This window comes from Thalia democratica, chromosome 5, assembly GCF_965202585.1.
Source record: "Thalia democratica chromosome 5, ktThaDemo2.hap1.1, whole genome shotgun sequence".
Taxonomy (NCBI): domain Eukaryota; kingdom Metazoa; phylum Chordata; class Thaliacea; order Salpida; family Salpidae; genus Thalia; species Thalia democratica.
Window position 1 is genome coordinate 29,909,220 of NC_139169.1, and position 26,473 is coordinate 29,935,692.

Genomic DNA, 26,473 nt, shown 5'->3' on the forward strand with positions numbered 1-26,473 from the left:
AGAATATTTTTGAGAGTTTTTTAAAATATTAAAAACTTTACAAATACTCTTTGTTTAAAAAGTAGGTGAACCAAAGAATAACACTTTGAATAAAACTAAAATATCTTTAATAATTGGTAAGTACTTTTAAAGAAAACATATTCTTTATAAAACTAAAGTAAGTTTTATAATAGATAGTTTATCAATGACAAAAACAAAAATAGTTGTAACAAAATTAGGATAAAACAAAAAAAGAATTACTAAAAACCAAGAAAAAAGTTTTGCAAGAACTCAAAAAGGACAATAAACTTCGTAATAACTAATATTTAATATTTTTGAATATAAATTTTAGAGCTATACATAATTAAAACCTTAAAACTAACACTGTTATAAATCAAATCGCAAGTTTTTTTTTTTAATAATTTAAATAGTACTATACTATCATTAGAATACTAAAACTATTGCATAAATTGAACATTTAATTATCTTAAAGATAAACTAAATATTTAAAGAAATACAGCAGTTGTTTTGTTTTACCCTCACATACGTATATTTTAAAAAGCAAATAAAATTTTCAGAATTTACAAATAATCAATTTTTTTGAAAGCTTATTGTTACAAAATCAAAACATTAAACGTTGTATAATATAAACATTTAAAGAAAACTCACCATCTAAAATGAATCAAGTATTACAACAATTATAATGTGGTTGTTTGTGCATTATTTTACAAACTTTTTTTTTTTGTCATAAGTTTTTATAGAAATTATACATTAAAATAAATTCACAAATTAACCGACAGAAAAGCAAAGAATCGACCATACAATTTAAAAATTGTAACAAATATATAATACATTTTGTTTTCACTTGGATATTTACCATTTTTAACTGAGATTTAAACTTTGAGTATTTTTTGTTTGAAAGGTAGTACTTAAATATTTAATCCATTGAAACAATTGTAAAAAATAACCGTTTAAAAACATAGTGAGCAAATAAATAAACTGTATTACAAATACATAGTACTACATGTTGTTTTTCTATTGAATGTTCATCATAAATTTTAACCAAATGTTTTTGACTTTAAAGGTTGTACTTATAAATTTAACCCGTTAAAATAACTTTACAAAATAGCCATTATAAAAACATAATAAGTTCATAAAACAGAACAAAATAAATAAATATTGTAAAATAAATTTTTTTTTTTTCACTTGTATTTTTTCACAAAGATTAAAATATAAATATTTTTGTTTTGAAATGTAATACTCATAAACTTGAGTATTTAAAGTACTTGTACATGAAATCGTTGGAAAACTATAGTAAACACAAAAAGAAACAATTCAAAAATTTATTGCAAAATTTAATGTTTAGTTGTTTTCCACTTAAATATTATTCCCAACCCCGCCCTCAATTTGGTGGTGGCGCCAAAGAGCAATCGTATGTTTGTTATTGGTGAAAAGTTTTTATTTTGTTAAAATATATTTGCTTTTCTTTTTACATGGTTGATAATATAAATGATTTGGTAGGTCTGAATTATTGTGCATTGTTTTTTGGTTGTTAAGTTGAGGCAGTCTAGAAAAGTAGTTAGGAAAAAATTTACATGTAATGTATTTTGTTTAAATATAGTGTAAGTTTTGTTTATTTTGCTCAAAGTAGTATTTAGTAAACTACTTGTCTATAATTTCTTTAAAATGTTAGTAAAATTCTGTAAGCCATACTTAATTTAGTAGTAAGTAGTAATTTATTAGTAGTACTACTAAATTTAGTTTGAACTGTTTTAATCTATTTTAACAATTAGTTCAAAACATGTACATGAAAATGTTACAAATAAGTATGGATTAATGACAACTATAATAAAAGTATAAATTTAAATATAATGTTAAGTTATAAAAACCAATTAAAGACAAACAAGTTAATATAATATACAATAAAAAATATTTAAAACAGCCTTAATAAAATTTTTATACAGCAACATATTTTATCTTAATTTCAAACATAAGAACATGTTTGTAATGTGGGATGAAGCAAAAATGTGGATCAAACATATAACTTTAATATTTATTTTCTGTGGGTAGCAATTTAAATACAAAATACCAATTTAATCTGATTAAACCTAGCTCCAGATACTTTATAAAATTTTATGCATATGTATTTTGAATAGCTGTTTAAACTTCAACATTATACTTCTATTAAACAATCAAATTACAATAATACATAACTCAAGCTAGTATTACTCAAGGCTATGAAGATAAATTAAATAAGGATTTTTAATTTAAGTTTTACATAAATAATGCACAACAGTTTTTATGAGACAAAACAACTATTTACTAAACAAAGCATAATTGTTTATGTTACAACTATTTTTATATATTTTGAAGTTACTATTATTTTTTAAAAGTATCTTAATTATTTTATACTGATCTATAATAAAACTGATACAAAATTGTTTTTGTTTATAAAAGATATAAGCAATCACTAGCTATCGAAACAAAATTTATAAAAGAACTAGTTTCAAGAAAAGAATAATTAACATTTAAGTTATTTGGGTTTTATTAACATCATAGTTTAAAATGTTTTATTAAAGAACCAAAATAATCTGTTGCTTTAAACATTTTAGTTATTATTTTTGTAAGTAAGAAACATATAAACTTAATAAAATTGATATTTTTGAGGACAGTTAAATTTTGTAAATAATTTTACTTGATCATCCCTCTACAACTAGTTTTTATAAACAAATATTCTTTATTTAAAGGGGTGGGGGCATAAGATATTTTTTCGGCATGTTTGTTATGATCTTAACTTTTTATATAAATTTTAGTTTTGCTTGAGAGTTATTTTTTTAATTTTGTTTTAGAGTCAGCTAATTTACTTTTAATAACTATGTTAAACACTTTTCAGAACCTTTTCATTGAACTGCCATATATAATGTTAGAAAATAGCCAAAATAACTAAATCTTTTAAGAACATACTGTGAATATCTTTTGTGGTTTTGCTTAAGAAAGTTCAGTAAATAAATATAAAGTGTATGTTTTTTTTAATAAAATTAAAAAAAATCATAATAATTTTCAAAATCTTATCTGTAAACTTTGCGAAACAGTTGTAAAGTAAACTTTTATACAATTTTAAAATGATAGTTTAATTTTTTAAGAAATCTATATTTTTGTGTATTTGCAAAATAACACTTTTAAAGTTATTCAAATAAATAACAAAAAATAATAAATATTAAGTAAAATTTGAGTGAAAATCAAACATATAAAATTTCTTTTTATACTTTAGTACTTCGACATTGGAAATTGAATTTAAAATGGTTAACTAAAATAAACTTAAGTGTAATAAATAATAAAGAATTTAAAGTATGTCAAATATGTTTTACTATGAATGGATAGCCTTAATCAAAAAAATACTGTCTAAAAATTAGTCCTCACTTTGAAATCTTCAAAAACAAATCAAAAAGTACTTTTAGAATACTCTAGCAAGACATTTACAAAGTTAAGTTTAAACAGTTTGAAACACTTAACATGGTTTAAGGATACTAGAAAAAAAAAATAATAAATCATATGAGTATAAAAACAAAACAGTAAATAATTTTTTTTTAAATTGAAGTTAAAGGGTGAAGATTAATTTTAAACTTAAAATTTGTAATTATTTGTTGTTTGTCCCAAGTTGTGTAACTTAAAATTCAGTCTAAAATCAATTTTTAAGGTTTAAGTCATTTTTAATCTTTAATTTTTACTTAATAAAATTAAAGTTAGTTCTTTTCAAATGACAATTAAACATTGAATCAATAGTTTGTTAAACAACAAAAAAGGGCTTAAAATATTTGGTGTAAATTTATAAAGTAGTGCAGCATTTTTTTCATAATTGTAGTATATAGTAATTAGTATTATCTTAAAAGTTACTAAGAACAATTTATCTAATAAATCTTACTGCTTACAAGTTTAATAAAACAAAGATGGATATAGTAATTAATTGTATAATATAAAACATTAACAGGAACATTTCTTATTGTTTTTAAAACTTCAACATAGTAAATTTGTCAGGAACTTTTTATAACTTGAAACTTATATTTCTGGACTGTCTTTCAAAACTATTGGTTTCTCACAGGAAGATAGCTACACTGGTTACTTTTTTTATATTTTTTATCTGAAACAATTAAAAATGGTTGAGGACATAAATAATATGTTTAGGTTTATTGAATTTAATTAAGTTGGTTTTTTTGTTGTTTTATAACATGTGTACAAAGCGTTTTACAAAACAGCAATTAAAAAAATTAATCAGAAATGAAACCATACACTTGACTTTATTTTATAAATGTCATAACTACTATGAGAACTTTTATGTTTGTTTGTATAAAAGAAACTGTTAATACTTTTCATTTGAACGTTGAATTAAACATAGGATTAAGTTATTAGTAAATGTATTTATTTGTTGTCTAAGTTTAGCATTTTAAAATGAATAAGAAATCAAGTTTAACAATTAAAACTTTCCTTATTTAAAAAAATACTTTTAAACGTCATCAAAACACTAGGTTAAGTTATAAAATATGTTCAAAACGTTCACATATATATGAATATAACTTATGCAACTCCTGTGTCTCATAACAAACAGTCAAGTACAGCAACACTTATTTATTTTCATTCAACAGAAAACCAGCAGGGAACCACCAAAGAGCTCCACGCAAGCCATCAGCATATCACAAACACATCAACAACGAGAAGACTGGGATGCCAAACATGGGATGCTTGTGTTCGCAACCCAAGCCGGGTTCAAACGAGACGAAGGAGCAGAGTGAAGCCAACAGGAGGATCAACATCGAGATACAGAAGGACAAACACCTGTACAGGAGCACACATCGGCTCCTGCTGCTCGGTAAGTGCTTGAATAATGCTATTTGAATATTAACTAAAATAAAAACTACCAACTGTGTATTTAAATTTGCGAACTTTTTTTCAAATTACCCTTTTTAAATAAATTAAAAAGCTATGGCCCCCTTGTACTAAGATTAAAAGCACCTCAGACGTTTTTTTGCTCTTCATCAGCAACTACAGTTTATCTACTATAAGTTTCAAATTATGGCTTCATGGCCCCCATGTGGTTACTTTACTGCTCATGCCCCCCAAGGGGGCCACTTGATCCATTTTGGGAAACCCTAATTTAAATCAACTTCACCCGGAAAAGTTTGTAATTTAAAGACCTTTAAGTTTTATAATTTTTCTTATGAGTTATAGCATATATAACAGTCATAATAATCACATTTAAAAGCTATTTTTTTAAACAAATTTCTGTATGTGTAGTTTAAATTATTTAAGTTAGTGCTTAAATTTTGAAATATTTTTCAAAATTTTCTCTTGAGTCCTTTGATGCTAAATTTTTAAAAGTAGTTTTTTTTGTATGCTTACTAGGATAAAACAAAATTTATTTTAAAATTTTATTCAGCTTTTTTCTGTACGACGTTGTCTGTTGTATTTTAGAAGTTACTAAATATATTCTCAATCTAATTTTTTTAGAAGTTTAGTTTGCAAAAATTATTCTAGCATCATGTTTAATCAATTTTTATTAGCAAAACTATTTTTTCTTGTGTGAAGAGCCTAGTTCTAAACATTTATTTAGTGAAAATGGTTAAACTACACTCAAAATAAGCTTAGAGTATAACAACATTTCTTTTGTGGTTATCTAGTTTAAACTTTAAAGTTAGGAGCTAGGGATTTTTTGGTGGTACAACTTTGCTTTTACCATTGAAAATATCACTTGTACTTTGAAAGTGGAAGTTTTGTTTTTTCTTAATAATGTATTTTTGTTTATGAAGTTGTTTTAGTTGCGCTTTATTGTTTTAAGTGCTCATTAATATTATATTAATGATGTTTTCCAAAAAGCCATACACTTTTTTATGTCAATAAATAATTCCATTTATAATATTATTATCAAATATAAAAGTTAATCATGAGTTTTTATCATAAAATTTGTTTTGTGTAATGCCAATTAGTTGTCTGAATTAACACACACTTGTTTGAACCTTTTGTTGGTTTAGAAGTTTATTTAATAGTTTGAGGTAAAACAAATGCATTGTTCTACTCTTTTTAAATCTATTTATAATTTTTTAAACACAATAAGTGTTTTGTTGCATGTCTAGGTAAACAAAGCTCAAATTTGTTATAATTGCATTTTTTAAAATTCTAAACAATACTTGTAACCGAAATAACCATTTAACAGGCTTTGTAAATTTCTAAATATGCTCAACCACTTTTATATAAGTTGTATGCCTAAAAACTCTAGGGCGTTTAAGCAGTTACGAATGTAGTGGTATAAATCCAACTGTTAATAAATTACAACTTATCTAAATCTTTACCAAAAGTTCAGAAGTTTTTTATTAATTTCAGTCAGTTAGGTTTTAACCAGGGTTTCAAAAAGTGGGTGATGACCTTCCTGTTTAGAATTTTAAGTTAGTCTGAGGAAAATAAGTAGTAAATGGGCAATTAAAGCTTAATACTTGATGCGTTTTACTAAGGTGAAGTTTATAACTATTGCTAATGCTGGTGTAAAATTTTTGTATAATTCTTATTAAAAGTTCAAGCTGATGCTTCAACCGCCAAAGAACTAGTTTCAGATGCAAGTCTATTGCAGTGGCTTCTTCAATAGATTAAGTCAAGTATGTGGTTAAATGCGTTGCAAAACTCTTTATTATATTGCAAACTTAAAACTTTGTGATTTTTTATAGCATCAATTTAATCAGTTTTAATATCTTTCATATACATTAACGAGTAAAACAAAGTTAAAGAGTCCTAGTAGTAGTTTTAAAATAATGATTCATTTTTCAATTCCTTTAAACGTTTTACACTGAACTGTGTATAAATAAAGCATTAAACTATGATTACTGCAATAATTAAAAAAAAAACTCTACAAGTTGAAAGCATAAACAAATTACTTTTCCAACTTATTTTGCTAAAAGGGGTACTTGATAATTAAAGTTCTTAATAGCTTGAATTCAAAAACTTCAAAAGCTACTAACTCTCAGTTCTTGCATTTATCTCTTATGATGTATATTTTTTTAAAAGTTGTTCAAACTAATAAAATTTTCAAGACCTATTAAAATGAGGCTATCTTAAAAGATTGAAATTTAAATTTTTTATATTTTTTTGTTTCATGTTTATTATCTTTTTAGATAGATTTTGAAGTACACTTTTTTATTTTGAACGTCAAGTTACTTTTAGAGATGTCCTACTTTAAAAAATTTCATAATAATTTCAGTTATCAGAAGAAGAGTTGCTGTAGTTTAATCTGTCATACAACCTGTTAAAAATGTATTTGAGCAATGGGGTGATATCAGCTTTAAGTCCTAAAATAATATAATTTCAAATGTATAATTAAGTATATAAGTTTTGAAAACCGTGTAATAGGCTAATATAAAACTTATTAGAATAGTATTTTATAAATGCCTTTTAGATAAAAGTATTTTAAACAGGTTAATTAAATACTTTCTATGTTTTTAGTATACTATTCTACGAAGCTTAGTCTTATAAAATATGCTAAAAGTAAAATAAAGTACTAAAACTTGTTTGAAAGGTAATATTTTCTGTAAGAAGTAGTTGTATACAAATAGTTCAAATATTATTTCAAAGACTTCTTATTTTTTTAATTTATAATTGCATAAGTACTTTGTATTAATATAGTTTTTTTTTTTTCATTTATTTTTACAGAAGCTATTTTATTTAATAGAATAGTTTTTAGATATCTTAAACTTCTCTTAAGTGAAAAAAAAGTTTTTTTAAGTTTCTTTTTAATGTTTGTTACTCAAGCTATTTTTTTTAATTCTTAGTTAATACTCCACTAAAATATGTAATTTTTTGATCATACTTTTTTAATACTATTTTTGTTTGTTATTGCACTTTTTCAATTAGTTTAGTTTTTTGTTATATCTTCAGTTTGTATTATTAACTGCAAAATGATTTACTTTTACTTAATTTACATAATTTTAAAAAAAGTGTATAAAACCTGATATTTTACTGTTTTATTGTTTTTAAATAACTATTAGTATTTTCAAAATAGTTTAGTGCATATTAGATTGATTTGTTATAAATTTAGATTTACTATGTTAATTTATTCAATTACTAAAAGGAGAAACACATTTAAGTCTCATTTTCTTTTTTATAAAGTAAAGTTATAAATTTTAAATTAATCTAATCCAGTTAGTTACTATTTTTCAAATCTTAAAACACTGAAAAGAATAACAATGAAATTGATATAATTAAATGCATTTTTTCTTAAAGATATTTTTCATTTTTAAAACATTTATTACAAACTTCTACTTTTAACTACATTAACAGTTACAAAGGAAAATTAAATTAAGCCTAAGTGCTTTATATACATAGTGAAAAGTTTTAAGAAATTCAAATATAAAACTGTTAACTATTATTTAACAAAGTTAATTATTACTTATATAAACTTAACAAAATATATTTTAATTATTATACGCTAACAAATATTTGCAAATTTTTAAATCTTAGTACTATTCTTGCGTTTTTAATTAAAAACAAACTATCAGAATAAAAACTTTGAATATGGATATTTTTAGAATTTAAAATTGCGTGGGTATTTGATGCTTTTTTAACCCACACGATAACCAGAAGGTTTTTTAACAAAACCATGAGGTTAAACTAATTTCTGAAATTAGTCTATTTTTAGTTTAAAAGTTTGTTTCGTATAGCAATTTTTTTTGTAACATTAAAAGTAAAAAATTGTTAGACTCAATACAAGAAATTAAATCATAATTAACCTTTTTTCACTTAATTATAATAAGCAATCAAAATAATTGGTCTTAAGACCAGTTGTACGAAAAAACCTTTTAGTTATCGAGTCCTACACCACATATACAGTTTAATGTCCTGTCCAGGGCCTAGTTATAATTTTTAAAGTAAAATATATCATAGGTAATAGTAATCTATAAATAATAAGCATACCTTTTCATTGACTCTTTAGTTTATAAAAGCTCAATGGTTAACTTTAGTTTCAGTATTTAATGACATCAACAAAATTATTCTTAATACCTTTTACAACTTAAATGTCTGCTATATAATAAAGTGGATAATTAACTTTTTTTAAATTAGCCATTTAAACCAATACAATCAAGAAAATTCTTAAGAATATTTTCTATACTCTTTTTATTTGTTGTGTGTAACAAAAGAAACAAATCCACACATTAGTCTAAAAATAACACATGAAACATAACTACCAAAGTTAAAACTTCTCAAATAGACACAGTGGTATCGATTGGTTGTGTGAAAAGGTGTATTGTTTACCAAAAAACAACTGAAGGTAGAAATTCCTCACCGGATTACTTTCTTAAAAAGTTTCTTTCGAATACCCGGCATACCTCGAATTCCTGTGTTATGCCCAATAGTTCAAATAACATCTATTACAACTGCGTTGTTCTCTGTATAACACCTGCGAAAGGTGTAATGTACAAAGTTCCTTTTAAGAGGATGACTTATTATTAGTGATGTACCGGACCCACAATTTCGGGTCCGGCCGGACCCGGATCCGGACTTTTTTTTCAAATTAGAATCCGGCCGGAACCGGATCCGGACTTTTTTTTCAAATTAGAATCCGGCCGGAACCGGATCCGGACTTTTTTTTCAAATTAGAGTCCGGCCGGAACCGGATCCGGACTTTTTTTTTAAATTAGAATCCGGCCGGATCCGGATATCAGACAAAAATGGCAATATCCGGCCGGACCCGGACCCGGATAGTGAGTCCCGTACATCACTAAAATAAACTAGCCTGAGTCAGAACGAGTTTTTTTAAAACTGAAAAAAAAGAACTTTAATCTAATATTAAGTAGAACAGCTAGCCACAAGGTTTACAAATCTAGGTGTTATTTACAATTAAAAATCTGAAATCAAGTTCTTGACAAAATACACTAGAAAACTACAATATATTGAAAACTGGATCAGCTCAAACTCATTCAAAATCTAAAAGAAAACTAGCCTGAATTTTTATAAAAAACTAAACTAGCCTGAGGCAGTCCAAGATTTTCTAAAATTCTTAAAAATTTTCAAACTAGCAGGGTTGCCACTGTTTAAGTCAATAAATCTAGCTAAAGTGAGTATAAACAAGCCTGACTCAGAATAAGTTTTTAAAAACTGAAAAAAATTGCTTTAATCTAATAATCAGTAGAACAGCTAGCAAAGGTTGACAATTTGTTAGTAAATTTTTGGACTGATTGTGGTACACTTAACTTGTTAGTACTACCCATCATAATTAAATCCTACCTTATTTAATTAATATCTAACAAATACTAAATTCTGACTGAGACTACTTTCTATAATCAGACACGACAGTTTTGAGTGATGAATATTTTATATAAAGCACAACAAGAAATACTAGCATATACAAAATTATTAATTACTTTGGTAACACTTTAAAAACTGGAAGTTATTTAAATCTATATCAAAAGACTTAAAAAAAAACTAAAAATTAAATAAAACTTTTAGTAAACAAGAAACTGTAAGATTTTTAATAAACTTTTAAACTATAAACCTGGCTTAAATATTTAAACAATTAAACACCTGTTGAATTATTCACTTTTAAAACAAAACACTACTTACAATAAGCATCTTTTAAAAACGTTCAAGATATTTTGTTGCTTCAAGCTACACACCAAACTAACTAACTGCTTATAAATAAACTGCCTGTCATATTCTGATGTTTTGTTGCATCAGTATTTAGTTTGAAACATTTCATCATATGATTCTCATTGGCTCGTACATTCAACCGTATTAACTCTAAATATTCTCTCAGCTCAACTTTAAACAATAAATAATGCAAGTATTCATTCCAAAGTTTTCAATTTTACAACATAAATAAAGAGTTGCATTTCATGAAATGTTTATTTCATAGTTTAAATGTAAACAAATGTAAATTAGTCAGGTGTACAAAATGAGCGAATCACGGTAGGTGTTTAATTTTAACAGACGAAAATGACTCTTATTAATTTACACAGGGTTTGTTTTTAAAAAAAATTCTTTTCAGTATGCTCTTTTTTACTAACTAGATCTGGGTTCGGCCGGATCTCTGTTAGGATCCGGCCGGACCCGGATCCGGACTTTTTTTTCAAATTAGAATCCGGCCGGAACCGGACCCGGACTTTTTTTTCAAATTAGAATCCGGCCGGAACCGGATCCGGACTTTTTTTTCAAATTAGAATCCGGCCGGATCCGGATATCAGACAAAAATGGCAATATCCGGCCGGACCCGGATAGTGAGTCCGGTACATCACTACTTATTATCAGCATTGGACAATTATCAATCAAGTGAAAATGTTGAAATTCTAAATACTCAGAACATTACATACTGTTTCATGATGACTTCACTCTGAACTGAAATAGATGCTTATCATAAGCATAGTTCTAAGACCTTTGTAAAAAGTTTCGTTTTGTATGAAATTAAAAGTTAAATCTTTTTTCCAGCTTATCTTACTCTGTTGTTTAAAATTGTTGTAATCTGAGTTTTTCAACGATATGTTATATATGCATCGTTCCACAAAAAAGATTTCCAAAAAACTTCTGAAGACTTTTAAACTTCAAATAGTTAATGCTGGTCAATAATACAAATTTTAACAGTTGTTAATTTTGTTGAAAAATACAAGCTTTATATATACTTGAAAACAAACAGAATAGTAATATTTTGCTTTTACAAAATATAAATGTAAACAAGTTTAACAAACCTAAAAATTTTCAGATCTAACAGGTATTTTTTCGAGAGTTTTTTAATTTGTTTCGTAGTGCACATCTTAAAAGAATCTTAACAAAAGCTTGGTTAATACTTATACTTCTTTTTATTATATTTAAAGTATTTCTTATATCTATATAATCCTTCAATACCTTTATTAAGCAATACGTCTTGTTTGTTTTGAACTTTAGACGTTTCAGTATAAAAAGATTAGTGTTGGTTATACACTTTTGTGCTTGTTGAAGTAATTTGCTTACAGTTTCATCCTTACTCTTAAACTTAAACTTTTATTTGTGATAAAACAATTACGAAAAAATCAAATTCACTTTTTGCTCTTATCTAGCCTTGAAACTCCGTTATAACACTTGATAACTTCAATCGCCGTCTTCAAGGCCTCTCGATATAAACACGCTGTACGTTTTAGTTAAGAGGCATGCAGATTACATATTAGTTACAAGCCAACTGCACGCACCAAAAGTGTGAGACTATTTATAACTTGGCTTTTGCCTTTAGTAGTTGCGCGCTCTGAGAGCATGATAAAACGCTAGTAAAATTGTTGCTGAACGTTTCAGCCGAAAGTTTCATAGAAATTTCGAAGGCTGAACATTATGATGATATGATAAAAGGCTCGGCTATGTAGTTTTTTTTACTTAATTTGTAAACACTTTATGATAGCTAAAGCTAGAGTTATTACTACTAGATAACTTATAACAGGGTTTCCAGTAATAGTAGTCTCAGTGTATGCTAAAACCAATAAAGTCAGTGTTAAACGTTTCAGCATAAACTTTAATTGAAGTTTTCAAATATCAAACGTGAAAAATGTACATGTGATGATTTAATAAAACGGCTAACTATTCTGTTATTTCGCAACCCTTTGATGATTACATATTCACATTAGAATCGTTGTCATCAGCTGATTTTGCGCGTCAGGTTCTAACATATTTTTCGTCAAAGAACTAGTAAATTCGGTGTTGGACATTTTAAAGAAACTTTTTAATGAAGTTTTGAAACGGTGATGATTTAATAAAATGCTCAACTATTTTGTTGTTTTGTGTTTGTTTGATAACATTCGACGATCGTGAATTCATATTAAAGAATCTATCACAAAACAGTTTCACACCAAATTTATTTTACAAATCAAACTGACGCTGCTCATGAAAAACTCAAACAGAGCAGCTACAACGGACAAACCTAACAGTGCACACTTTAAAAAATATCAGATTTTTATGCAATGGAAAATTTATGCACACTTTATTTGAGAGCGCTTTTTTATTAAACTGTGCGGACGCTTGATAGAACGCGCGCGTGTCGCTTAAATGTGCTGGAAACTTATTTATAACATTTCTTTTATCTGTGCACGGCGTCTCGTTAACCTCTGGCTTTCAAGTTTAAGCGGCTTATGAGTTTCACATGTTGGTGCTTGCGTGAACTATTTTCGTGCTGCGGAGTCGAGCTTGCAGAGTTTAAGTTCTACCAGCTGCAATTAGCTTGACTGACGTTTGTTGTTGACGCTTCACCAACCAACAAACTTGAGTTTTGTACTCTTTTGATTATTTACAACGCTACAGCTTTTTTTTTTTTTTTTCGATTTATTGCAATATTTGCAGCAAGCTAGTCACTTTGAATGATACTTGAATATTTTATTAACTTATTTTTCCCAAGCCCATAAAATTAAAAAAAAAACAAAAAAACCTCTCGGTTAGAATCTAATTGAATTTAAGCTGTCAATTTGGTCTATGAGAGTTTTGTGATTGTTTTTTCTTTGTTTTAGTAATTTGAAGCTAAAACTAAAAAAATTGTTGCAGACAACTAAATTCTGAAAAATTTATTCAATTTTTATTCAAAACCGTTTGAGCTACTGTTGGTTTGATTGTAGCTGGTACAGTTGAAATTATTTATTTTTTTGTACGGCGTTTGCCACTTTGAATTACGTCAAGTGGTGTCAAATAAGCTATTTTTGATAATTATAAGAAAACACTGAGTAGAAAATATTGGAAAAATCTGAATTTAAAGGAAAATTGTTTAAGTTTTAATTTGATTTTGTTTTAAACAAAACTAAAACCACACTTCAATAATTGCTTAAGAGCAAACGAATTAAAGATCGTTGGCACACGAAAAAAATAAAACGAAAAAAGTTAAAAATAAGTCGGCTATAAAAAAAGTAGCTTAAAATAAAGTAATGCCTATAAAAAGATTTTTTTTTACTAGTTTTTTCTGTAAACATAAGTTTGTGTATGTTTTTGATTTAAGTACTTTCTTCTAAATGCATGTAGTATTATCGTTTCGTTTGTGTTTACCAGATAAACAGTCTGTTTTAATTAGAATTTTTGTAAGCAAACAAACAGTTTTTTTTTGTATACAGTCAAATAATAAAGTAGATTAAGACAATTTATTTTCCTAGAATAAATACTAAAAAAAACAACACTTATATTCGAATAAAATCTTTTCATTAATTTTTGTACTAATTAGCTTGAAAAAACGAGTTAGAAAAGTGATCTACATAAATCTCTGCATTTAATTATCACACCTTTAATATGCTTTTAAAAAACATTTATATTTTTATTAAAAAGTATAGAATGTTTATTTCTAACTCAGTTAAAATAATAAGTATTTTATTTTTCAACTCTTAACTTATATATCCTTTTTTTTTTTGTTACTTTGTTTATAAGCTTTTGAAAATTAATGATAATCAAAATAGTAATTTTTTATAATATATTATATTAAATATTTAAAGTATATTTATAATATATTATATATTTTTATTTAACTTCATTTTACAAGCATTGTTCTGTGCGTACAACTTTTACTATTACAGTTAAAGTATAGAGTTATTGCAAAAGTTTGTATTAAACTCAGGTTGAATGATGGCTATTTATACTTGTTGTTCAATTTTTTTAATGTAAATACACTCTTAGGTGCTGGAGAATCAGGAAAGAGCACAATCGTCAAACAGATGAGGATTTTGCACGTCGACGGGTTCAAAGACGAGTTAGTTTTTGTTTTATTATAAAACAATTTTTAATAGAAACAATACAGATCTACGAAATAAAATTTAATCAAGGTATTACAAAATAAAGTCTCAAAATTAACAAAACTTTTGCCAACGTTTGTACTCAATATCTGTTCAGTTATACAAGTCAAGTATTTTTAACATAAAAGCAAAACATTGTTTATTTAAACAAACTACCTCCTTTGTTACTTAAAATTTAAGTCATAAAGATTTTTGTTTTTTAAGTTTTAGAGCAAACTATAAAGTGTAGTATGTCTTTTACATAAGTATAAAGTTTGTTAAAGTTAGTAGCTTGTAAAAAGTTTAAAATTAAAAGATTAAATTTAATTTCTTTGTTAATGTTTTGGCTAGTAACTTATAAGTTTTACAAAGTAACAAAGTTGAGGACACAAAATATTTTTAAAGTAATTATTAATGTTTTTTGGTCAAAAATAGATTTTAAACAGTTTTTTATTTCCAAGTTTTTTTTTTCATATTTATATTTATCGATACGTTTGACTTATCTAAAGTGTAAAGCTTCATTAATTTTCAGTAAACATTTCTTAACCTTAACTTTTTAGAAATTATTTTAAGTAACTTAGATTACTTTTTATACATCAAAATAAGACTCTATTGTGTTTCACAAAAACTACCTTGATAACTTTATTTTTAGTCTGGTATCTACAGCAAAACTATTACTATAACTGTTTAACATTTGAAACTTAGAAGTACAAATGATATACATGAAAAAAAAAAAGCGTTTTCAACGTGTTCATAGTAACTGATGATAGTTGGTAAAATGTAAACAAAGCCAGCTCGGCAAAAAAAAACATTTTTCAAATTGTTATCAAGCAATTAGCAGGCAGTTTCTTATAAACTTTACGGGCAATTATGGTAAATCTAAGATTAGAATCCGCAGGTTGACAAGAAACTAACCCCTGTTGTTTGCTCGGACAATATTTGTCTGACAAACAACGTTTCAACGTAAATTATGACACCATGCTAGCACAATGGGGTTTTAGAAAAATGCAAATAAAAAGTTATGTTGAAAATTTGAAATCATACAGCAACCTGGGCATTTGAAGTAAAAAGAGTTAAAACTCAAAGTTACATTTTAGTTTTTTTCGGAAAAATTCACTTATCAATACACTTTGCCATTATTTATGTCTAAACTGTGATTTGTTTATTTTTGTCTTTTTATCTTAAAAATGTATACAGCAAACGTTGCAATATGACAATATCATCATAAACAGCAAGTACTTAATAAAACAAAGCTTTTTGTTTGGTAATAATTTAAATTTAATCTAACTAGTAAAGGTCACTTGTTCAATTCAGATTTGTTTTTCTTGTGTATTCTTTTTGTTTGTAAATCACATGCAGAGTTATATGTAAATATGAGCATACGCAAGTAGTACTGTGTGACTACGGAAAAAAAAACTTGTTATTTAAATAAAACTATTGTACATGTCGTTTGTAAAGCTTGAAAAAATGCAGCTATAAAACTTGATTTATAGAAAAGTCAAATGAAAATTAAAGTTTCAATGCTTTGGTATTTATTTAATAATGTACTATGCTTAATTTCAAACAGTTACCAAACAATAGTCTACCGTCACTTTTTATGTTTCTTTTTTCTTTATGTTAGTAAAATGTTTTACTATACTTGAACATTAACAATGTATTTGATACGTCAATTAGTTAATTTATACTCGTTTTGTTTTAGTTATCTTACTGATTGCCTTTTAAATTAAGTTGTGTTGAAACACTTTTTTTATTGTTTAAAGTTCCATAGCACGTTTTGCAAGTTTAAAATAAACTTATTTCAATTATAAGCATGAATAAATGAATTTCATTGAAAATACATGTGTTTAGGTATCCCAAGCATACATCACCCGTGTATAATTTATATACAAATGTACAGAGTGTATAAATAGTATGATTTCGCAACTGTGCAAAATTTTTATTATATTTAAACCTACTGCAAGTAAAACCTACAGAAAAATTACCTCACAGGCAAAACTTTTGTTGGTTGTTTTAAAGAAATTTTTTTAGCTCTTATTGACTTTGCATACATTTATATATATATATATATATATAAGTGTATGTATAAATGTTTATTTGAAGTTGTAAGTATCTTTTAAAAGACTTTTGCATCTATGTTTAGTAAAGTGCTATTAATTTTTAATTGAACTGGCTGATGATTAAAGCGTTTAGCTTTATGAAATATATGTACCAGTATATTTTTATAAATCTTACTTTTCTAATAAGTTATAAACATATCGAAACATATATATATATTTATATACATAAATGTATGTATTATTTTTTTGTTTAAGTATGTATGCACATATACATTGACGCATCATGATCTGTTTCTTGGACCGTGTATTTACGTTCTTCAACTTATAAATTTTATACGGAAACTAACTTGCTTCTCTTACACCAAAACCATCCTTCAAAATGCTTAAAACTTTCAAAAGTTTTTCAAAAACTTTTGAATAATATAATAATTTAACCCTGACCAACTTTTAATGTCTGCGAAAAAATTCTGTTTAGTTCAATAGTTTATTCCTTCACCAGAAACACTTGAACCACACAGAAGTTTTAAAGCAGCGATATTTTACGACAACATTCGTTCAAAGCTCGTAACTACACGGCGACCGTGTGGCACGCCAATACACAACAAACAACAGTTTTTAACGAGGGCATCGCCTGGAAAGCGAAAGCTTATGACAGATCGCTGCTCGGGTGCGTGGACGGCAAGTCGGTTGGCGACAAACGCGAAAGCTGTTGTGTGTGGAAGTGTGCAGGCTCACTGGGAGGAACGCGAGAGAGGGGCGACCGGAGCAGCGAGCGTTTGATCTCTCTCGCTTTTACTCTCTCGCCCTTCTCCCACTAGCGTTCTATTTATAGATTTCGCCTCTCTCGTTTTGCGCGCGATCGATGCGAGCCACTCTCTCGTTTCAGCGCTGCTTTTGCAACATCGATGTTTTTCGTGTTTTGTTTTTTGCTGTTTGGGTTGCTTTTCGGGCCTCTATAATCTTTTTGCGCTGTTTTGGTGGTAGTCTTTTAAAGGATAGGAAAAATTCTAGTTCAAACCTCAGAGCAATATGTTTACATCCAACTCTGGAAATAAACCTTAAAAATTTATTAAATCAAACTGTACAACAACTGTATGAACTCTCCTGCGACTTTAAAGATAAAATTGTTTAGAAATGAATTCGGAAAGTTTTTATTTGTTTGTTCTGCCTTATACTGTAGAAGAACTTCTGTGTTTTGGGTCATAACGTTTAACAATCGCGTTTTCTCAAAACAACAACACACTTTGATACTTTACTGAAGCCATTAAAAATGCTGAAAATCAAAAAGTAATTTGTGTTTTTACTCGTTTAGTTTTATCTACATTTAAATATTAGTTTGGTTATCGCTTAATTAAACTTCAGCCTGTTAAAAAAATCTATAGTTTTCATCACTTTTTGTTTGTTTGTTTTTATACTTTAGCTTTCTTTTTTGTGATACAAACTAAAGTTTTGTTCTACTACAATAATTACGTAGAATACAGCATGAGTCAAAGATACGCGATTAATTTTTCATGAAGTTATCAAAAGTATTCAATACAACCTTAAAAAATTAAGACAACTTAAAGTTTAACTTTCCAATTAATTTATGAAATGTACATAAAATCTTTTCTACCATTGCGTTTGTATTATTATTTTTATAATTAATACTCATTGTTCACTAAATTTTAGACATTTCATGGCAGCCAAGTACCCTTGCAAACGTTAAATTGTTGTTTTTATACAATGTTGTTTTTGTTATACCTAACTGTTTTATATAACTCAATTCAACGTTTGTTTTTAAGTTTTTAATTTAAAACGTTTAGGCTAACCAATCAAGCTAACATAAACAAAAGCGTGTTCGCAGACTTTTGTTTATCGGCATGAACAACTTCGTACATCAACAAAAACATACTTTCATTTAACACACATCAGAACATCAACTACTTTCGAAGGTTTCATTTTACATTGCAACTACTTTCTCAACTTTAATGAACTTTAAAACAAAATTTTAAACAAGACCTACGGATAATGTCGTCGAAAACGTATGGTCTCAGCGGAACCGCGACGATTAATCGTTGCCAAGTGTTTACTGCTTTTCCAGCGGCTTTGTTTCAAGCTACTAAACAATCCCAGTTCCAACTGAAACTGCATGCTGAAACTTTTCGATTCCCGTGCCCCAAACTCACATCTTTTCTCGAGCCTGGACAAAGTTTAAAAATCACTGCGCGTCCGGTGTGTTTACAACAAACACAGAATGCAAACAACGCGCACACAAACGAGAAGTGTGCAAAGAATTCGTGTGTGCGGTTAGCGAGCGGCCATCGCTGCACCGCTCCGTCTATAAATAGAAGTCGTTCTAAAAATAAACTTCTCACTGCTCACCGAATCGCACACGCGCGCGCTTATAAGCACGCTCAGCGCTCGCCTGTTGAGCCCGCACACTGGCGCGCGCTTGCTCTTTGTTTGTTTTTTCCGCTCGTTCTTCCTCGCTTTTTATTTTCGCTGCGAGCGCGCGCGCGCAAGGGTTTAAAGCGGTGTCGATTTCCACTGAGCTAAATATAGAAGGCGGCGAAGTATAAAAAGATTTTTCGTTTCCCATTCGGCTCGTTTTCCGTGTTTTTGTGTTTTAATATACGCGAAAAGGTGAAACTGCTCTGCTTTGTTTGGTTTGCACCTTCGCTCGGCTTACAAGAGAACGCTGCGCGTGGAGAAGGGCGAGAGAAAGGCGGGGCGGTCGTGTTTGAAGAGCGGCGGGGGTGCCCGGCCGTCAGCCTGGAAATCAAAACAAATCGCTGAAAATTCGCGTTGCGAAACATTATTTTACACGACGCGGCAGCCATCTGCAAAGCTCGACAATCTTTTTATTTATCTGTGTTTCGAGTTTTCGCATCCGATGTAAGCTAAAGCTTCCCGTGGACCCTGCGAGTAGCTGTTGCAACATTTAAAAACGGAGAACAATTGCATAAGAAATCTACAAAGACAAAAATTCTAAGCTTCAGTCGGATTTTTTACTCTTAAACGTTTCAGCCGTTTGAGAGGTTAATATATAGTTTTTCAACATCCGAATGCTAACACTAAGGTATATGTTATCAACAAATGCTCCATTGCAATGAGCCATAGGAAATGTTGTTTAAGCAACATGCGCGAGTAACTTGATTCGACGATAACATTGTATACATTTGTTGTACGTGCTTTTTGCTTCCTTCAATGAAAAAGAATCACTTTTGAACTCGCGAAAAACTTTCAAGTTCAAGCTTTTTCTCACCAGCCGAGACTCTGCTCACATTGAAACTCCCGTTTCGAGCGAAGTTCACAAAACGAGCTCGTTTCAAGTGGCTTTCTTTGATCGCACTACTTGTGAAATCGAATTTTTAAAAATGGAGCAGGTACTTTAAATGTTACCGTGGTTCGGATATTTTGTTTAAAGTCACGGCAACGATGTTTGAAACCGTTTTTAAACACATTGTAATCAAAATCCTTCTTCACAGTAACCACCGAGTTTTTGATTTTAATTTTTGAGTTAACAAAAAGTTGTATTTGAATAACAACGTCTAAATGAAACAATACATTGTTTTCTAATTTGAATTTTCCAATTTATTAAGAAACAACCTACGTATTGTTTTATTTACCTGTTGAAACTTTACAATAAGTGATAATTAAGAAAAATATAATTTGTTCCTGACAAAATTAGGAAGGTTGACTTGCTTTGTCTTCACACCAAATTCCCAATCATCTTTAAATTTATAAAACTTTACTGTGTCCTCAAAAGTTCCAACATGGTAGCAATTAAATTACGCTAATCACGGAACACAAAAATACCGAGAGTTGCATAACGCGCTCCCGCGTTATATAAACCGTTCAAAGACGTTGTTGTTCTGATGTCTCCCAGACTGCCACGGTCACGACTTTTGCAGATAATTTCGTGTTACGCAATGGGCGACGACAAATGGGCAATTTTATAAAATGCACCAGGCTATTTATAGACATTGTTTTTGCACCGTTTGTAAGTTTGCGCGAAATCACCTGCGCTCATGACCGGTGGTTTTTTTGTTTTCTGTTTGTTTTTCTGCGCTTTTTGTACCGTCACGACTTGCACAAAAGGTTCTTTACGATCGTGTAAAAATTTAACAATTGCGCTCAGGCAAGTTTGCATGCGAAATCGATTGTTTTAAGTGTTTTTTTGTTTTTTGAACGCGTTCAAAACGCCTTGTTTGAAAAGAGCTCGCTGTTGTTAGCATGTGAAAAGTATTGTGATCTTGAAGTCATTTAAGGTTGATTCTAAATCTTTACTTGCGTTCTATTTTTATAACTTACAATTTTACCTGTCTTCAACGTATCGGGACTACTTCGTTTAAAAATACAAACCGTTTTAAAATGTTAACCATCTATCCGAACTTTTCTTTAAATAACCTAATTAAATTTATTCTCTGTACCCGGTGATATTTTTTTTATAAAGTTCTTTTTCGCTTGAACATGTAAATTTCCTTCGAAAAAATACATATGTCGTTTTATATATCTTGCAATACTGTTGTTTTGACCATTTTTTCAACAGAAACTTAAACTTTAAAATGCTCTCTTAGCAACTTTTTTTATTTTGCATATTTTTATATTTGATTTAATTAAAATAGTTTAAAGATTTAGCTACAGACGAAACTTTAATTTAACCACAGTATTTTATGAAAAAAAAAGAAACTTTTTATTTATCTAAAGTTATTCTCTTTAGGTGTTAAGTTTAATTTTTCAAGGCTTTTCTCTTGTTAGATAAAGTATCATTTCCGTAAAAGAAGCTATACAAGTATATCTTTTAGAACAATTAAAAAATGAAACTATCAAACCTATGTATTGTTTTTTAAACTAATGCTAGAGAAAAATACCATTGAAATTATCAAAAAGCTCTGGTGCGTAAAGTTAGTAATAACATTTATTTTGTTTCTAATAAGTTAAAAAAGTTAAACACTCACGTTGATATAAAAGAAAATAACTTTACTCTACAATTAATGTGTATATATGTATTGCTATAAATACTTGCTGTAATCAAATTGAATTAATTCATAATACTAAGTACTGGTTGCATTAAAACATTTACTAAAATTGCATTAAGAAAGTTTAAATTTATATCATCAAAACTTGTTTGTACACACTACAATTTGTATTGCAAACTTGTTTTTTGTTTTGATTTATTTGTTTAATTATTGATAATTGCAAATAAATATTTTTTTTACCTTGCGAGTTAAGTTATTCAAACCTATTTTTTTGATAATTAAAATAACAAAGAAAGTTTTTTCACATGTTTATCTCAATAAAAGTTTATATTTTCTAAAATTAAAAAAAGTACAAAGTCTTTTTTTTTATATTCCAAATATCAGTAACTGAAGTTAAGAAGGTTAAAAGACGGGAATAATTTATTCAAGTAATATTTTTCAGTGAACGAAAAGAAAAAATAGTGGACATCAAAAAGAACATGCGTGATGCCATGCTGGTAAGAACTTTATTTCATGTATCTAATTCATACATTCTTCACCTTACAACTGGCATATTTCTGTAGTATTTTTTTAAAATTAATTTTGTATTTGATTTGAAATTTTATTAAATGTAATACTATTTTATGTTAAACTATTTTGACCATGTTCTTTATAAAGGTGTTTTGTAACAAAAAATGCTTTGAGATACGTCTTCCTTTAACAGTACTTACAATCAACATTTAAGTGATTTATCTACGTCATTAACTTGAATAAGATCGTTCTAATTTTTACACAACTGACAAAAAAAGTATTAATTTTTTTAATATACAACTTTGTTAAAATTAAACAAATATTTGGTGGTAAAATCATTTTCAAAGAAGGTTAGCAAATATCTGATTGTTTAAGTTGTAATTGTAATCGTTTTTGAAGCTTTTAACAATACATAAATTTTTCAGTAGTGTTTAAAAAAAGCAACCATAAACTTCTGTATTAGGTTTAAAAAGTCAGCCAAGATTTCTTCCTGAAAATTTTGACTTAAAATTTACAATTTTTGTAGCCTTTAAAAACTTTAATGCATATAAAATATAAGTAAAAGCTACTTGTAAAATGTACAGTAAACTTAACCAATCGAAACTGTTAAACTTAACTTATCAAAAAAAAAATTCATATGTAAAGACTTATTAAGTTCAATTATATATTTCAAAACTGACATTTAATTCATTCTTACCCAAGTAAACTAAAGCTGATTTTTAACAACAGTTTGTTTTACGCTCCTTTAAGTTTTTTTTTGTAATAACAACCAAAGTATATTTATAATAAATTAGGATTTACTGCAGCTATTTTAATAGCAGGTGTTGGTTACAACACAGAAAGAACCTTCTATCTATCCACTGCATTTAGAACCTTTCATGTCCCTTACGATGCGCTATTACGTAACAACAGTTTCGCTTGAGAACTTGCGACAATTAGAATACACCAGACTTTCTCCAAAGAAATTAAAGTAAAATCCAAAAAAAAAAAAAAAAAAAAAAACGGAGAAACGAACAGGTCATATTAGCTAATTTGTGCTAATTTGCAAAACCTTACGTAAATGTTTTTAACGCGCGAGGCTCGAACTGGAGGCTGCTGACAAACGGGCGGTGATTCCTCTTAGGCAATGACGTGCGACGTCTATTTATATACATCCACGGAGTCTCGAGGTCTTTCCGTCGCGTTTGTTTCGTCAAAGCTATATAATTCGAGTTGCGAATTGTTAACGCTTGAGAGGAAACGCCGTTTCTATTCTAGTGACGAACGCACATGGAGCTCATTGATTTGTAAACTATGCTAACTTAACTCGGTGATTTTCCCTCGGAAAATGTTGAGTTTTCTTCATAATTGTTTTTTGGTAGTTTCTCCGATCCTGCAATAATTGAAACTATTTTTAGTCAATCATCGATTGTTATTTTTTGACTAAATTGTAACTTTTTCCAGTTCTCTTAAACATTGAAAAACATTTCAAGGATAAATTGCAAGTTTAGAGCTGTAGTTAAAATTTTCAAAACGTATTTAACATAGAAAAATTTAACAATGATATATCTTCCGACTTTCTATTTTTGTTAAATTGATTTAGCTTGTATGCAATTGTTTTAAATAGTATTAAAACAAGAACTGTCAACTAAGAAATAAATATGAAACACACAACAACATCCTTTCTTTATAAATAGTTTTTATAAATTTAAACTACTTTATAAATTATGTTATCTGTAGAAAATTTATAATACTTAAAAAATACCAATTATACTTAAGTATTTTCAAATTACTCAGAAGTTTATAACAGCTAACATGCATTTATTAAAAAAAAATTGCAGTCTTATTAAGGTTTTGGTCATTTTTATTTATTTAGGATTCTTAAAACTGCTAATTTTCATCGATTTTTAAACAAAAAAAAAAGTAATTTCTATTTTATCACAGTTTGTTTTTTAAACCGACAGTAAAAGATGTAAGTATTCTTCTCTAGCTTTATATTTAAACTTTTTTAAAAGTTATAAACTTTAAAATAATAGTTATAAAAACAATCATCTGTGTTTAAACATACCTTTCGAAGTTTTTCTTCTATTACATACCCTTAAATTTTTCTTAAATTTTTCAAATTTGAGTTTTATCCTAAAATTGAAACTTATCAAACGTTAAAATCAATGTTTTTATCTAATAACTGAAATAAACTAGTCTGTTTTACAGTAAAACTTTTATAAGCCTTTTAACATGCACAAAAACTTCATTTAACTTTTAAACTTCAACAACTCAAACAAACAGGCTATGACGAACGCGATGACGACGCTGGATCCGCCCGTGGATCTGGAAGTCAGCGAGAACGAGGAGAGCTTCGACTTCTTCAAGGCCCAGCCGCAGGGACACGTCGTCAACGAGGAAGACTTCACAGAGGTGAGGAGAAACGCAGTAGAAAGTTGTGTAGTCTGTTAACATAAAAGTGTTCAATTTTTTTTTGTTGTTTATTGTTATTAAAACTTGTAGCTTTTATCTGATTAATTTAAAGTCGTTAATGAGGAAAACTTCACAGAAGTGAAGATAGAAATGGTGGCAAAACTTTGTTTGATTTTTTATCTACCTGATTTATTATACTACCAGTAAAAATGGTTAAAAACTCTTGAAATGTTTTACAGTGTAAAATCTGGTTTGAAAAGTTTAAAGATGTGTTATATTTACGATATATGTGTAAATAAAGTATATCATTGAATACTTTTTCCTTAAATAAGGACTGTTCTTTTATAAATTTTTTAAAACACTGAAAAACAAACGTAATTTGAAAGTAATTCTGAGGAACTGTAGAACCTTATAGGAAACCTTATACAAAATTTTGTCATAAAAAGTGTATGAAGAAAATAATAACGAGAAATGATATAAACTGTGTTTGACTGTTTACAAATTAAGTGAGGAGTCTATGTACTTAGGATGTTTTTTATTGCTTATAAAGTTTGATTAATGTAAAATCAATAAAGAAGTCTGTTAGAGAACACAAAAAAAAATTTTTAAGTTGCTCAAAAAAAGGGTATATACGATTTGTTAAAACAAAGTTTAGTACAGTCTGTTAGTTGTTAAGAAATCTATTTAGAAAAATGAAAATAATATTATGTTAAAAACCGTGTCTCAGGACATTTTACTCTGGAAACAAGTGAATTAGCTATGATAAAACTCAAACAGTTTTAATGTTTCTAAAATTCTAATCTATTAAGAGGGTAAATAAAATTTTAACTTAAAATAAAAACATTAAAATGATAGTCTAGTCACCATTTTACTAGAATCCGTTATATTGAATTAATTTATTTTTGTTATCTGGACCTTTTTATCACTTTGTTATATAACAATAGTTTTTGTTCAGTTTGTGTTTTTAAATCACTCAATATACAGCAAAAGAGCCTGTAAAACTCTTAAGAAAACAAGTTCGTAATATATAAAGATTTAGATATTGGATTATTGTCCAACTTTTATTATTGTTTTTATATTTCATATGAATTTATTTAAAACTTATAATAAAAAAACTCTAATTGATAACTAGTTTTCTAAAAATTAAAAACTGTTTATAATTTAATTAAGCAAAATATATTTGATTTTCGTTAGTGTGTCTATATGTATGTAAATTGCTTTTAGTGTAATAACATAACTAGTTAAAATCCAGCTTCGTTTTAGTTACTTCTTGATTCGTTTTCAAATTTAAATAGATACTACTAAATGTTTTTGGTTGAAAATGCCTCTCATAATAACAATAAACAACCTGTTAAATAAAAAAGTTTGCAAAAGGTTATTGGTCTAAGTAACTTAAAGTTCTGGATCTTAAAATAAGTTCTAAAAGCGTCAGATAAAGTTGATCATTGCTTTCATATTTTGGAAGAATGATCAGCAATGAAACCAACCATACGGCGCAAGCAACCGTGTTTTACTTAATTGAAGTTCTATTTTGTCTTAAAACGTGATTTTCGACCAAACATTTCAATCTTTGCACTTTGTTAAGCTTGCCCACAAAGCAACCAAATATATTTTCAGGAATTTTTCAACCACCTCGACAAGCTGTGGAAGGACGAGGGAGTGCAAAAGTGCTTCAGGAGGAGCAACGAGTACCAGCTCATAGACTGCGCCAAATAGTCAGTTTCGCTTTGATGTTAAAATTTAAAATTGTAAAAACGCTTTAGGTTTGAAAAAATGTTTTTAAGTTTTGTTACGAAGTGTTTTCTCGAACGTTAAGTGGCTAAAACTTAAGTAGCATTTTTTT

At 27.9% G+C, this 26,473-nt stretch overlaps 1 protein-coding gene across 1 annotated transcript in view; it reads left to right on the forward strand.

Annotated features, from left to right (window-relative positions):
* The first annotated feature begins 3,966 nt into the window (after positions 1-3,966).
* Positions 3,967-26,473, forward strand: part of LOC145835675 (guanine nucleotide-binding protein G(s) subunit alpha-like) — a 34,927-nt gene continuing 12,420 nt past the window's right edge. The window contains exons 1-6 of the mRNA XM_082943366.1: positions 3,967-4,094; positions 4,620-4,843; positions 14,614-14,686; positions 22,169-22,223; positions 24,502-24,630; positions 26,248-26,345. Of these exons, the coding sequence (XP_082799492.1) occupies positions 4,699-4,843; positions 14,614-14,686; positions 22,169-22,223; positions 24,502-24,630; positions 26,248-26,345 (500 nt within the window). The 5' untranslated portion in view covers positions 3,967-4,094; positions 4,620-4,698. The remainder of the gene's footprint in view (positions 4,095-4,619; positions 4,844-14,613; positions 14,687-22,168; positions 22,224-24,501; positions 24,631-26,247; positions 26,346-26,473) is intronic.